Raw genomic sequence first — 12981 nt, 5'->3', positions numbered from 1 at the left:
CTTTACAGACATAGAAAAGCCTCACTACTTGAGGCCAGTTAATAGTCTTATAAATGCGATTGAAAGTAGATCCTCCTTGAAGACATTTGTGTCCTGAATGAGGGCATCTGATGTTGATCTGATGAGGATCGGAGTGTGGACATTCTGGAGCCTTGCAATTTCAACTGAAATTCTTGATTTCAGATGCCAGCACCATACATGCAATTTACTGTCTGGACTTGAGAGAGGCTGTAGAAAATGAAGTAATCATTCCATTTCAATCTTTAATTCCACTCAATAAAATCTTCAGATTTGTTGTATTTTAATGTGTAATACCAGAAGTATGTCCATGATAATAGAGGACACCATGCAATAAGGCAAAAAGGAACATTATTGTACTATTTAGTAGAATATTCATAAAAATAACAAACTAAAGATATGCCTTTGATTGAGTCCTACCGCTCAGTTCTGTGGGAACATTTCTCTGTAATTACAAGTCTAAAACCCCAAGGCGTGGTTATGAGCTGTTACTGTAATAAAGTAACATTACACAATGATTATAAAGTGACCATTATCCCACGTTTACTTCCTGAATTATCATATTTAAAATCACAGGAAAGGGACCAATTGCAGTGGCGCCCAAACCGAACCACCAAGTGTCGGGTAGTGCTCTGTGCTGACCACATCCTCATCGTAGGTTGAGAAATTTTTGACACTCACTCTGGTTCAAACACCTACTGCAAACACCACTCTACCTCACAGAAAAACAGACATAATGAAACCGCCTGGCTATTCATAGGCCTGCTTTAACAAGCCCCAAAACACCTCTGCCTTTTCCACAAGGATCCTTTTGCAAGCATCACTGATATTTATCTAACCCTGTTAATTGCGTGTTGACGTCTCAGTGAGTCAGTCTAATAGAGCTAGGCCTGGGAGGCCAGGGCAGATAGACAGCACAGGGCATCCACATCCGATCTTAATGTTGTTGGCTCACAGAGGTTTGAGCCTCCAGCACCGGACAGTTCAGCCAAACTAAACTGATCCAGAACAGCTGTTTGGTTAGCATGGAGAAATAGAATAGGCCCATTGTGGAGAGTCAAATCTATGACCAATACGATAAGGTGCTGTGTCTCGAATCATGTGTGTGAGAGGAGTATCTCTCACACATATCTTTCAAAACAAGTGCTGCTTTCCAACACACAAGGTGACAAAAGGGGAAATTGCTTTCTAGAAGGCTTTGAGACATGGCTATAGACTCCTATGGTGTCGAGGCACCATAGGATTCTACAGCCAGTTCTCAGGGCTAAGGTTGGACCAATTAAAGCCCGGACCTGGCTTTCCTCTATTAGTATGGTAAGAGCAAGACATACACTATATACACTACCGTTTAAAAAGTTTGGGGTCACTTAGAAATGTCTTTGTTTTTGAAAGAAAAGCACATTTTTTGTCCTTTAAAATAACATAAAATTGATCAGAAATACAGTGTAGACATTGTTAATGTTGTAAATGACTATTGTAGCTGGAAACGGCTGATTTTTTATGGAATATCTACGTAGTCGTAAAGAGGCCCAATATCAGCAACCATCACCCCTGTGTTCCAATGGCACGATGTGTTAGCTAATCCAGGGTTATAATTTTAAAAGGCTAATTGATCATTTGAGAAGTTTGAGAAACAGGCAGCGTCATTAAATAGTACCCGCAAAACACCAGTCTCAATGTCAACAGTGAAGAGGCGACTCGGGGATGCTGGCCTTCTAGGCAGAGTTGCAAAGAAAAAGCCATATCTCAGACTGGCCAATAAAAATAAAAGATTAAGATGGGCAAAAGAACACAGACACTGGACAGAGGAACTCTGCCTAGAAGGCCAGCATCCCGGAGTCGCCTCTACACTGTTGACGTTGAGACTGGTGTTTTGAGGGTACTATTTAATGAAGCTGCCAGTTGAGGACTTGTGATCCGTCTGTTTCTCAAACTAGACAATCTAATGTACTTGTCCTCTTGCTCAGTTGTGCACCGGGGCCTCCCACTCCTCTTTATATTCTGGTTAGAGCCAGTTTGCTCTGTTCTGTGAAGAGAGTAGTACACAGCGTTGTACAAGATCTTCAGTTTCTTGGCAATTTCTCACATGAAATTGCCTTCATATCTCAGAACAAGAATAGACTGACAAGTTTCAGTAGAAAGATCTTTGTTTCTGGTCATTTTGAGCCTGTAATCGAACCCACAAATGCTGATGCTCCAGATTTAAACAGTATAACAGTTTTCAGCTGTGCTAACATAATTGCAAAATGGTTTTCTAATGATCAATTTGCCTTTTAAAATGATAATCTTGGATTAGCTAACACAACGTGTCATTGGAACACAGGAGCGATGGTTGCAGATAATAGGCCTCTGTACGCCTATGTAGATATTCCATAAAAAATCAGCCGTTTCCAGCTACAATAGTCATTTACAACATTTACCATGCCTACACTGTATTTCTGATAATTTTTTTAATTTAATGGACAAAAATGTGCTTTTCTTTCAATAACAAGGACATTTCTAAGTGACCCCTGAAGAGCTCAGTGACTTTCAACGTGGCACCGTCATAGGATGCCACCTTTCATACAAGTCAGTTCGTAAAATTTCTGCCTTGCTAGAGCTGCCACGGTCAACTGTAAGTGCTGTTATTGTGAAGTGGAAATGTCTAGGAGCAACAACGGCTCAGCCGCAAAGTGATAGGCCACGCAAGCTCACAGAATGGGACCGCCGAGTGGTGAAGTGCGTAGCGTGGAAAATTCAAACTGAATTGGCTGAATGGAAGCAAGTCCCCCTAGCAATGTTCCAGCAAAGGTGTAGGCAACTCCATATTAATGACCAAGATTTTGAAATTATACATGTGTCCACATACTTTTGGTCATGAAGTGCATTTCTATCTTCAAGGTTTTAGGTTGGCTCAGCACATCAGCTGATAAGGTAGGTCTGCTATGGGTTAGGATGGAAAGGCAGAAGGCCTGCAGATATAGTTGTCAATGAGACACAACAAATCAGACGGAATTGACCCTGATCCTCCATCCATCTGCCTTGGATTACCTTCTCTGGAGCCTGAGCCGAAGAGAGAGCACTGTGGCACAATCGGTGAGAGCACCCCTTTAAGGTTCAAAGAGACAGGTAGGTACAGATGATAGTTTAACTAATGATTCTACAGCTGTCAGACAGGAATAATATCAGACATACCTTTGGGCCCTTCGGGTCCCATATCCCCTTTCTCTCCCTGTAGGCCGTCGGGGCCGCTCGGGCCTTTTAGTCCCCTTGGACCCTGGATGCCTTTTTCTCCTGTAAAACCTGCCGGGAAGATATAGATAAAGGCATTTTCCCAAGACTTTTCAAACAGGATATCTGGCATGCATTTCGAAGAATGAAAACAACCTATCTTATCGGGATATTTGAGTACAATGGGCCCATTGCATGCCATAATAACATTTTCCAATGTTCTCTTTCTTTATTCATCATTTCATTATGTCATGAAAGACTATCAAAGGGAATGCCCTAACTCCCTTTCCCAGGATGCTTTGTGCCCAGTTTGAGGGGCTGTTATTAGGTTGTTAGCAAATAGAGTGGATTTATGGGTTTGGAACCACCAGTAGTCCTGTTCACTAGGTATTGAAGATATTGTCACTGCATTGCTCACAAGGTAATGTACTGGAGTACCCAACTCTTTAATGAGTAGGAAAGAGGAACAACTGAGATTTTGAATGTGGTAGGAGGAGTGTTTTGGGTGGCTATAACAAATGTCCCATGTTCCTAAAGGGAGGCTTGCTTTCAGCATTCTTCTTGGAAATAAGTCTTTGAGGGTCTATGAGGGTTTACATAATTCACAATTGTGACCCGGGCCAATTACAGTAAGATAAGTTTAGAAAAAATTGGTTTAAAAAATGGTTGAAGAAAGTATTGTATGTTGAAAGCTAGAATAGGACAAATGACAGTACTGTACAGTGTACGAACCTCTCATCCCTGTGAGGCCTGCCATACCAGGTGACCCAAGTGGCCCAATATCGCCCTTCTCACCCTTTGGTCCTGGAGGCCCTGTTGAAAACAACGTAATTAAAGCATTAAGTTGATCACAAGATAATATAAACAGATTAATATACTGTAATATGAAAACAATATGATTATTGAAGTTGTGTAATCCCATAAATCACTGGTTTCCTTTTGGTATGTCATTCTTGTTTCACCACACCCTCTGACTAAAGCAGAGGAGCTTAAGGCAAAATCTGAGTCTCAAACATGGTTAAGGGACATCGTTCAATGGTTTGTTGTACTTGGAACCAGTTGACTGACTTCAGACTTGTTTGTAGAATTAGCTTGGCCTTGATGGAAAGCACATGTTACACAAGGTACACCACAATGGAACCACAATGGAATAGTTAGACATTTGTCTTGTTTGTCCAACTGACATGTTCCAAAGTAACCTTTCACATAATGGTGTGATCTGATCCTCACAGATGTACGATCTTAATTTGAGACAGTTTGCTACAGCAGGAAGATAATGTGAATTATTATGTGGATTATAATGAATTTACATTTTTGTAGGGGTTGACATATTTTCCTTAAGGGAAAATCAAGTCTGACGTTTTAAAGTGGAAATTAAAAAACGTCAGAAGACTTTTTAAACCTCAAATACACGACAAGTTTTACATTTCCTGCATTGCAGGAAATTTCTCCTGCAACAGGGTGATCAAACTAAGATCCTACATCTGTCTATCCGAAGATAATGTCCTGGCCATGCTTTGAGCCACTTCCACATCCCCTGGCCTGGCCTGAAACTTTACTGGGAAAATCTTAATCTATCGGAGTGAAATAGTAACTAGTGAGAAGTCAGGTTGACTTGGAAGTCATATCACCCTGGGGGGCCTGAAGGAGAAAACACTGAATTGAATTGAGTGGTGACTGGTTTGTTTTAGTGGGATCAACGGTATCACTCATCACTTCTTATTTAGAGTCTTCTATTAATTAAATTGAGAATGTTTAACATATAATGGATCAACAAATCTGATTTGGCTGAGCAGAATCCATATGTTAGTAATGGGCTAATTGCATGTCAAGGGAAAATGTCTGCAATGCAATCAGTTTTGACACGTTTAATATCAAGCTGATAGATCGATTATTTAAAAACATTAGACTGCTTTAAAAAAAAAAGTTTAGGCTATTTTAGGAGACTGATATTGTTTTACACCAGGATGTCCATTTATCAAATTATCTAAAAGAACATTTTCCTTATTTTGTTTCACCATTTGTGAATAATGAAAACAGCGCTAGATCAATGTTATGTAATGAAAATTACATTTCCATGAGAATTAAGTCAATAGACACACTGCTCCTCCCAGCCTGAAGACACTTCACTAAAACAGCAAACAGGTCACTCCTGAGGCCATTACTGTTAATCAAGTGGCTGTGTGATGATTATAAATGTTTCCATGCTAACGCTCTCCTCAGACCAACACATCACAGTTTCTTAATCCACCTCTCAACTTTGCAAAAATGTGTGTTTTTGCAATATGTTTTTTTCCCTTCTCATTTGTCCACCGCTGCCAAATTGGAAGGTAGGCATGAAACATAAGCAAAAGGCATTGGGATGGAGGGAGGGAGAGGAGGCATCAGGCCAGAAACACCAAGTACCATGGCGAGGTGCAGCTTTCCTGGCTAAACCCACACTTAATGACAAACAAATGTGATGTGAGGGGGAACTAATGACAGGGCTGAGTTCCTTGGTTTTGGAGGCTTCTAAATGTAACCCACAATTGTTTCCAGCCTAGATAAACCACTGTCCCACCTACAAACAGTATACATCAGATACTGGTTTAAAGTCTTATTATGCAAAGATTAACATCACTCAACTCCTATCAACATGGAGGTGGACGTGCTAAGATGACATAAGGAAATGTTTAAAAATGGTCATACTATGGATAATTTAGCGATTTGATTCTGAATTTTAGGATGCCTTTAGGTATACATTTTTAATTTTTTATGTTTTCTTTTGATAAAATATTGAATTTGGCCATTGAATAGCAAATTCATAAACGGCAAAAAGGACAGTCAAAAAATGTATCATAAAAACAAGATTTGGAAGTGTCTGTCCTAAATCTAGGAGATACAGATTTAACCCCTTTTTTGGGGTAGGTACAAAACTACCATCATACTTCCGTTCGTTTTTTAAAAACTGGTACTGTGGGGGTCGTAGAGCAAGACGGAGAACACCATCATGTTTTTGACATCTTCCCCTTTCCATAGAGTGGCCATAATAGTTTGTAGGTCAAATCGTTCGGATGCTACAGACGTTTATGTGAGAAGACTGATTTTCGGGATGTGTCATGGTCTGAGAAACACTGCTCTAGCTCTGCCACCCTTTCACTGTGGAAGTGTGAGATATACAGTAACACATACTGTATCTCTAGCTTAAACTCACAGATTCTGCTGGGGATTTTTGTGTTATGTAACTTAGATTGATGCACCGGTGTGCCAATAGACTCTAGGGGGATAATAATGACATGAACTTCTAGCCAGTGATTACTGTTGGGGCCGTTATTACCTTCTAGGAAGGTGATGTTCTTGAGGATATTGGAGTGCTCCCAGTCCTTGAGCCTCAGGTCCTCTGTGATGGTGCTGAGGATCTCCACCTCGTTCTTCAGTGTCTCCTCCATTTGCACCTGTGTCTCCCTCATGTACCGTGTGTCCTGGCTCACGTTGCTGATCTGCACCTGCAGGTCCTGGATCTTCAGGTGATGGATGCTGATGTCACTCGTGAATGTGTGGTTGACCGCGTCCACCATCCAGCCCACCTCCTCGAGCCTCTCCTTGAGCTGGTCCACCTGATCCGCTGCGCTCTTCAGCAGTAGGTTGTGGTCGCGCAGCGAGACAGCGGCCTGGGCCAGCTGGTTGCTCAGCCCACTCACGTTCCTCTGGGACGATTGGTTCAGGGTAGAGACACGGTCCCCCAGCTGCTCCACTGCACTGTCTGTCGACTGGAACTGGCCCTGCAGATTCCTGATGTCCCTCTCCAGGCTGTGAAATGCCCGGCCCAGCTGCTGTAAGGACTCGCTGTGGTTCTGGAACAGGTTCTCCAGCTTCCAGATTTTCTCCAGAAGGTTTGCCTGAGAGGAGATGTCGCCCAGGGACTGCTGGAGCTCCCGGGAGCGGTCCCCCATACGGGTCATGTTCTCCATCAGTGCCTCCTGCTTCTCTGAGGACATCTGAGACCTGGACACTGAGGAGGACACATGGAGAGAGGAGAGAGAGGGGATTTTACGCTTACATAGAAAACGCTAAAGATGAACAATGCTTACTACAGTAAAAGTGTGAAAAAATTGGATCAATGTTATTTCCTGACATTTGCTGGTTGAACATACAATCTACATGATCTTCTAATCAGCAGGGTTTGAATGGGTGGAGTTTCGGCTTGCCTAAATAAGTTAATAGACCAATAACAAAGAGAGTTCCAAACCTATCTGCCAATTACAGCTAGTTTTCAGTTTTCAGGTGCCCTCCCCTTCCCATAAAAGCCATTGTGTTTCTTATTTTTTACCATTTTAATGGAAAACTATTACAGTAAGGATCTTAATTGTTACACAGAAATGATTTGACATTGATATAAAAACAGCTGCATTGGGCCTTTAAAGTTTAGGTTCTGTTGGAGGGAAGTTTCTTGGTAACAGTGCAATCAGCCAGATAGATACAGTATGTTGAAACCAAATCCTCTCAGCTCTGCAATGACAACATCCTCTCTTATACTTTCAATGTAATGTAATGTTGCTCAATGAGAGAAAAAGAGAATGTTTGAAAAATGGATGGAAATGGCTAATTCCCAGCACAGATGCTCAGAACATCTCTCATCCCTGTCCACAGCTATTATAACATTGTTGCCTATGTGTGTGTTGTGGGCCAGAACTAAATGAATTATTTCAATACGAAGGACATGTTGCCTACATGGCTGCACAAAAGGGACTTTATATTCCTTCTCATTTTATGTTGAGCACATTTCCAAAATGATAGTCTATCGTACAGTATGTTATTTCCACACGAAGATAAGCCTAATTGTTATTCATCAGGAATTCACTGACTTCGGTTCTAATGTGGCAAAAACCACAAAACCAAAACAGATGGATTTGTTTCCCAGCAGGATAAATTAAGAGGAGAAAGATGTGGGTTCCTTAACTAGACTCAGATGAATATAGAGTAGGTGAAGGTCTGCACTCATTTAGCATTCAATCACTCATCCTTGGTGACACCGAAGTCTCTGGTAACACATTGAGGCTCTTGGCGTGACCTGCTCTACCGAAGGCCAGTTGCAAGAACTCACACAAGAAAACAGACATTCCTTGAAATGCTCCAAAATGCACAAAGACTCCTATTTTTCTATTGCTCCTATTCAGGTATTTCAGTTCCAAGAATCTGGGAGCCCAATTAAGTTTCAAGCAATGCTCTGGAGGAGATCTAATGTATACATTTCAACATCGGAAACAGCCAGCAGGTGAGGTCAACAACCCCAATCCTCCACTAGACTACCTACCATGAGGACTGCGGAATCTGTAAAAGATATGGAGAGTCAATGTGTAAAACATCCCCTGTGAGAGTGTGGTGGCCGACCTGTTATTCCCAGAGTCCTCACTGTTCTGGTGCATCATGGAGTTTTACAGGATCTTACCGTGCAACACCATCTCTAGGACCAGGTGCTAGTCAGCTGTTTACTCTCAAACTAGTTTAAAAAAAAACAGGAGTCTGAAACATACAGGCCACGCTGCTCTCCTTTTCCTGTTTTTGGATTTCACATCCCCACACCCATGTTCCTGTTTATCCACTGTTGCCTCTTAACAAGCCTCTTCAAAAAAATAGTAGCCTCATACATGTTCTGTGTCCCAGGAGTTCAGTATGCAGGGGACTTTTGACCTCGTGGAAGTGTGTTATTGTCAGTAAGAACTGACATCCTCTTGTAAAATAATAACATTAATACCTCAATAAACAACCATATGTTTTTTTCAGCTACACACCTCCTCTACCAGTGGATGTACTGTAAATATAAAACCAAAACATACCCACCATAGCTCGTTATGGGTTCTATAACCAAATGACCTGGAACTAACAATAACATAACCACTATGATTGGACAGATAAAGTTGACTGGTCCCTGGAGGACCATGAGTCTGGGCGACTAGGGCTTCAACTCCTGAGGAGGGTTAGTAGAGGGAGAAGGGGGTACTTGCATTGCTAACTATCCATGGACAACCTGCTTTAAGCATGGTCCTCATTCCTGTCTCTGAGAAAAGTCCAAACAATATACAGGTTTTCGAAAAGGAGTAGTGGCAGTTTGCCAGTTTGCCAGGCTCATAGCACCTGTGTGCGCTCAGAGGCTCAAATGACCAAAGGGGGCTGAGGTTGGGGCCCCACACCCAGAGCTGGTCTGGAACCGACCTAATGGACTACACATACCAAGTGTGAGGAAGGCGATCGCCACAGCCTGCTGTGACTCATTTGTCCTGGAACAGAGCGAATGCAGCCTCAAACTGAGCGGCTTGGCCGACTAGTCTCTCTATCTAGCTCTCAGAGGATCACTGAATCTCTCCCTGAATGGGCCTTAGTTGAAGGGATAGATTACAACAGTGTCTAAAACTCTAAATATGTTATGTCACAATATTCTAACAGTACTGTCTGATGTGGCTCATGTCTCTCTTTTTGGCCTTGGGTGTTCGGGTGAAAATCAAAAGTTAAACAAAACGTGTCACTGATATTCGGTATTTTAAGAGTTAAAATATGTCAAACATCCAATTTAGAGAGTGTGCCAGTTAATGTTAGACCGCACTCTATCAACAATACATCAAGATCATAACACACTTATCTAAAGTTCAAGTCAGACGTTCAAGTTAGACAAGTTAAGCTATATCCTACAAGATCTTGTTCACAAGGACGAGTGATACATTGCTTCATTGTGTTATCAAATCAAATCCCATTTTATTTGTCGTGTACACATATTTAGCAGATGTTATTGTGGGTGTAGAGAAATGCTTATGTTCCTAGCTCCAACAGTGCGGTAATACCTAACAATACACTCAAATCCCCAAAAATGTTAAGAAAATAAGAAATATAGAAATATTAGAATGAGCAATGTCAGAGTCCAGAATATAAATATATATATACAGTATATGATGTTGTGTATAGACATTATGGACAGTATATGAATAGAAAAGGTGTGTTCAGCAGTAGTTATATAGGATGAGCCTTGACTAGAAAACAGTATATACATATGAAGTGGGTAAACAGCATGTAAACACTATTATAGTGACCAGTGTTCAATGACTATGTACATACTGTTGGGCAGCAGTGTCTAAGGTGTAGTTTGAGTACCGACTGGTAGTGTGATGTTGAGTTCTGTGTCACTGGACAACTGCTTACATTCCTGCTGCTGGAATCTTCTCATGGATTAAGTAAATTTCATTGAACCATTAAACTGCCAATATTATAATTTGCAATGCATTCCTCTACTGTCTCTGAGGACGTGTGATATTCATTCATAGTGGGATCTTTCTCAGTGGGTACCACATACAGACATGCATGACAACCATTACAAAATACACTGAGTATACAAAACATTAAGAACACCTGCTCTTTCCATGACATAGACTGATCAGGTGAATCCAGATAAAAACTATGATCCCTTATTGATGTGACTTGTTAAATCTACTTCAATCGATGTAGATGAATGGGTGGAGACGATTGAGACATGGATTGTGTGTGTGTGCCGTCAGAGGGTGAATGGGCAAGACAAAGGATTAAAGTGCCTTTGAATGGGGTATGGTAGTAGGTGCACTGGTTTGTGCCAAGAACTGCAACATTGCTGGGTTTTTCACGCTCAACAGTTTCCCGTGTGTATCAAGAATTGGCCACCACCCAAGGACATCCAGCCAACTTGACACAACTGTGGGAAGCATTGGAGTCAACATGGGCCAGCATCCCTGTGGAACGCTTTCGACACCTTGTAGAGTCTATCCCCGACAAACTGAAGCTGTGTTCCTAATGTTTGGTATACTCAGTGTACAAGTAGTAATGCAGTCAAGGAGGTTTTTCTCATCTCTATCTGAACGTGCCTAGAGGAAGGACGCAAATATATGAAGGTATCCATCACAGAATATATAATTTAATAAGTTAAAGGGAACCTTAACCTATGACCAGGTCAAATATCTCCATCATATTCCAGCATGAATCTAACACTTCAAAATATACAGCCTACAGTTCAATGTGAATATAAGGTAAACACATGGCTTCTACAAGTTTGAAACGTTCCACAGCAATGTTGGTCCATGCATACAAGATGGCATCAGCCTGTACCGTTGACACCAGGAAGGATGGGTCAATGGACTCATGTTGCTTACACCAAAACCTGACTCTGCCATCAGCATGACACAACAGGAACTGGGATTTGTCAGACCAGGCAATGTTTTTCCACTCATTCCACACCAGTGTTGGTGATCACGTGCCCACTGTGCCCACTGGAGCGGCTCCTTCTTGTTTTTAGCTGATAGAAGTGGAACCCAATAGCCCAACCGTGACAAGGATCAACGAGGTGTGCGTTTCGAGATGTCGTTCTGCACACCACAGTTGTACTGCGTAATTTTTTGTCTGTTTGTGGCCCGTTTGTTAGCTTGCACGATTCTTGCCCTTCTCCTTCGACCTCTCTCATCAACAAGCTGTTTTAGCCCACAGGACTGCCGCTGACTAGATTGTTTTGGTTTGTTTCCCCATTCTCGATAAACCCTAGACACTGTCATGCGTGAAAAGCCCAGGAGGGCAGGTGTTTCTGAGTACCTGGATCCGGCGTGCCTGGCACCACGATCATACCACACTCAAAGTTGCTTAGGTCACTCGTTTTGCCCAGTCTAACGTTCAATTAAACAGTAACTGAATGCCTTGATGCCTCTCTGCCTGCTTTATATAGCAAGCCATGGCCACGTGACTCAATGTCTGTAGGAGTTAACCATTTTCATAAACGGACGGTGTACCTAATAAGCTGGCCGGTGAGTCTATGTTCCACTGTACATCCATATGTAGAGTCTTTATCAATAAACATTCAATTACCCACATCAAAGCAACCCCACCAGCTGTTTCTCGGTCTTATCTGTTACCATTCTCCTCCTCTGACCCAAGGTCAAGGGCCCTTCAGAAGAAGGGTTAGGGCTTAGAGGCATGCATTTAAGTGAATCACCCTGATAGAGAAAGACACTGTGCAGGGCAGGACAGGGCAGGTGCTGACAGTGTTCATGCTCCAGACAGACAGACAAACAGTGCATCTGGACAGAGCAGGTTAACCTGAATCTAGGGAAGTTTAAAGGCCCATCTATCAGCCCTGACAGTTATGGCTCCCTGTCCTCACATTTATCTGTTATGTCTCTGACTGGTTCTGGGTTCTGCATAGGCTCTGTCATTAACAAAACAAATTATATATCACATTCAGATAGATTCAACATAATTTATCCTATATGAGTCATTTACTGAAAGAACTGGAATATGAGTATACTTCTGACAGTGTCTAGCTACCAATAAGCTGATTTACAGATGATCTTGCACCTGATTAAATCATTACAAATTCTTTCTCCATCATCGCTCATTGCATATGAGAAAGTTTTCTCTCCCAGTGACAGACAACGATGGAGCTTAGTTACAATCTCATGCACAGGTCTGGGTGTTTTAGACATCACTAAAGGGCTCTCTGGGGAGAATCAACAACCTCGTCCACCCAGCAATGCTCTGGAGCTCTGGTCTGGCCATGTCTTGGCAGGGACACAATAGGCCTACAACAGCGCTCTTGTTTTCTGAGGAGGACACAGTGTCACAGAATGTTTGAGTAGACACCAGGCCAGAGCCCAGTAGAAACCTGTACCACTACGTTAGCACCCAGGCCTGCACTCCCATGCTGGATCCATGGTGGCACACCCAGCCCTAGGGCTCAGCCAGCACCCACCCCATAATAGGACCATTGTC

At 42.2% G+C, this 12981-nt stretch overlaps 1 protein-coding gene across 2 annotated transcripts in view; it reads right to left on the bottom strand.

Annotated features, from left to right (window-relative positions):
• The window catches only part of LOC106607810 (scavenger receptor class A member 5), a 47557-nt gene that overhangs the window by 17729 nt on the left and 16847 nt on the right, over positions 1 to 12981 (bottom strand). For both annotated transcript variants that reach the window (XM_014205178.2, XM_014205177.2), the window contains exons 4-6: positions 6545 to 7219; positions 3961 to 4041; positions 3193 to 3300 (exon numbers count right to left, since the gene is read on the bottom strand). In XM_014205178.2, coding sequence (XP_014060653.1) covers positions 3193 to 3300; positions 3961 to 4041; positions 6545 to 7219 — 864 coding nt within the window. The remainder of the gene's footprint in view (positions 1 to 3192; positions 3301 to 3960; positions 4042 to 6544; positions 7220 to 12981) is intronic.

This window comes from Salmo salar, chromosome ssa06 (genome assembly GCF_905237065.1).
Source record: "Salmo salar chromosome ssa06, Ssal_v3.1, whole genome shotgun sequence".
NCBI lineage: Eukaryota > Metazoa > Chordata > Actinopteri > Salmoniformes > Salmonidae > Salmo > Salmo salar.
The sequence above is the reverse complement of the archived record's forward strand: the minus strand, read 5'-3'. Positions and strand labels throughout refer to the sequence as shown.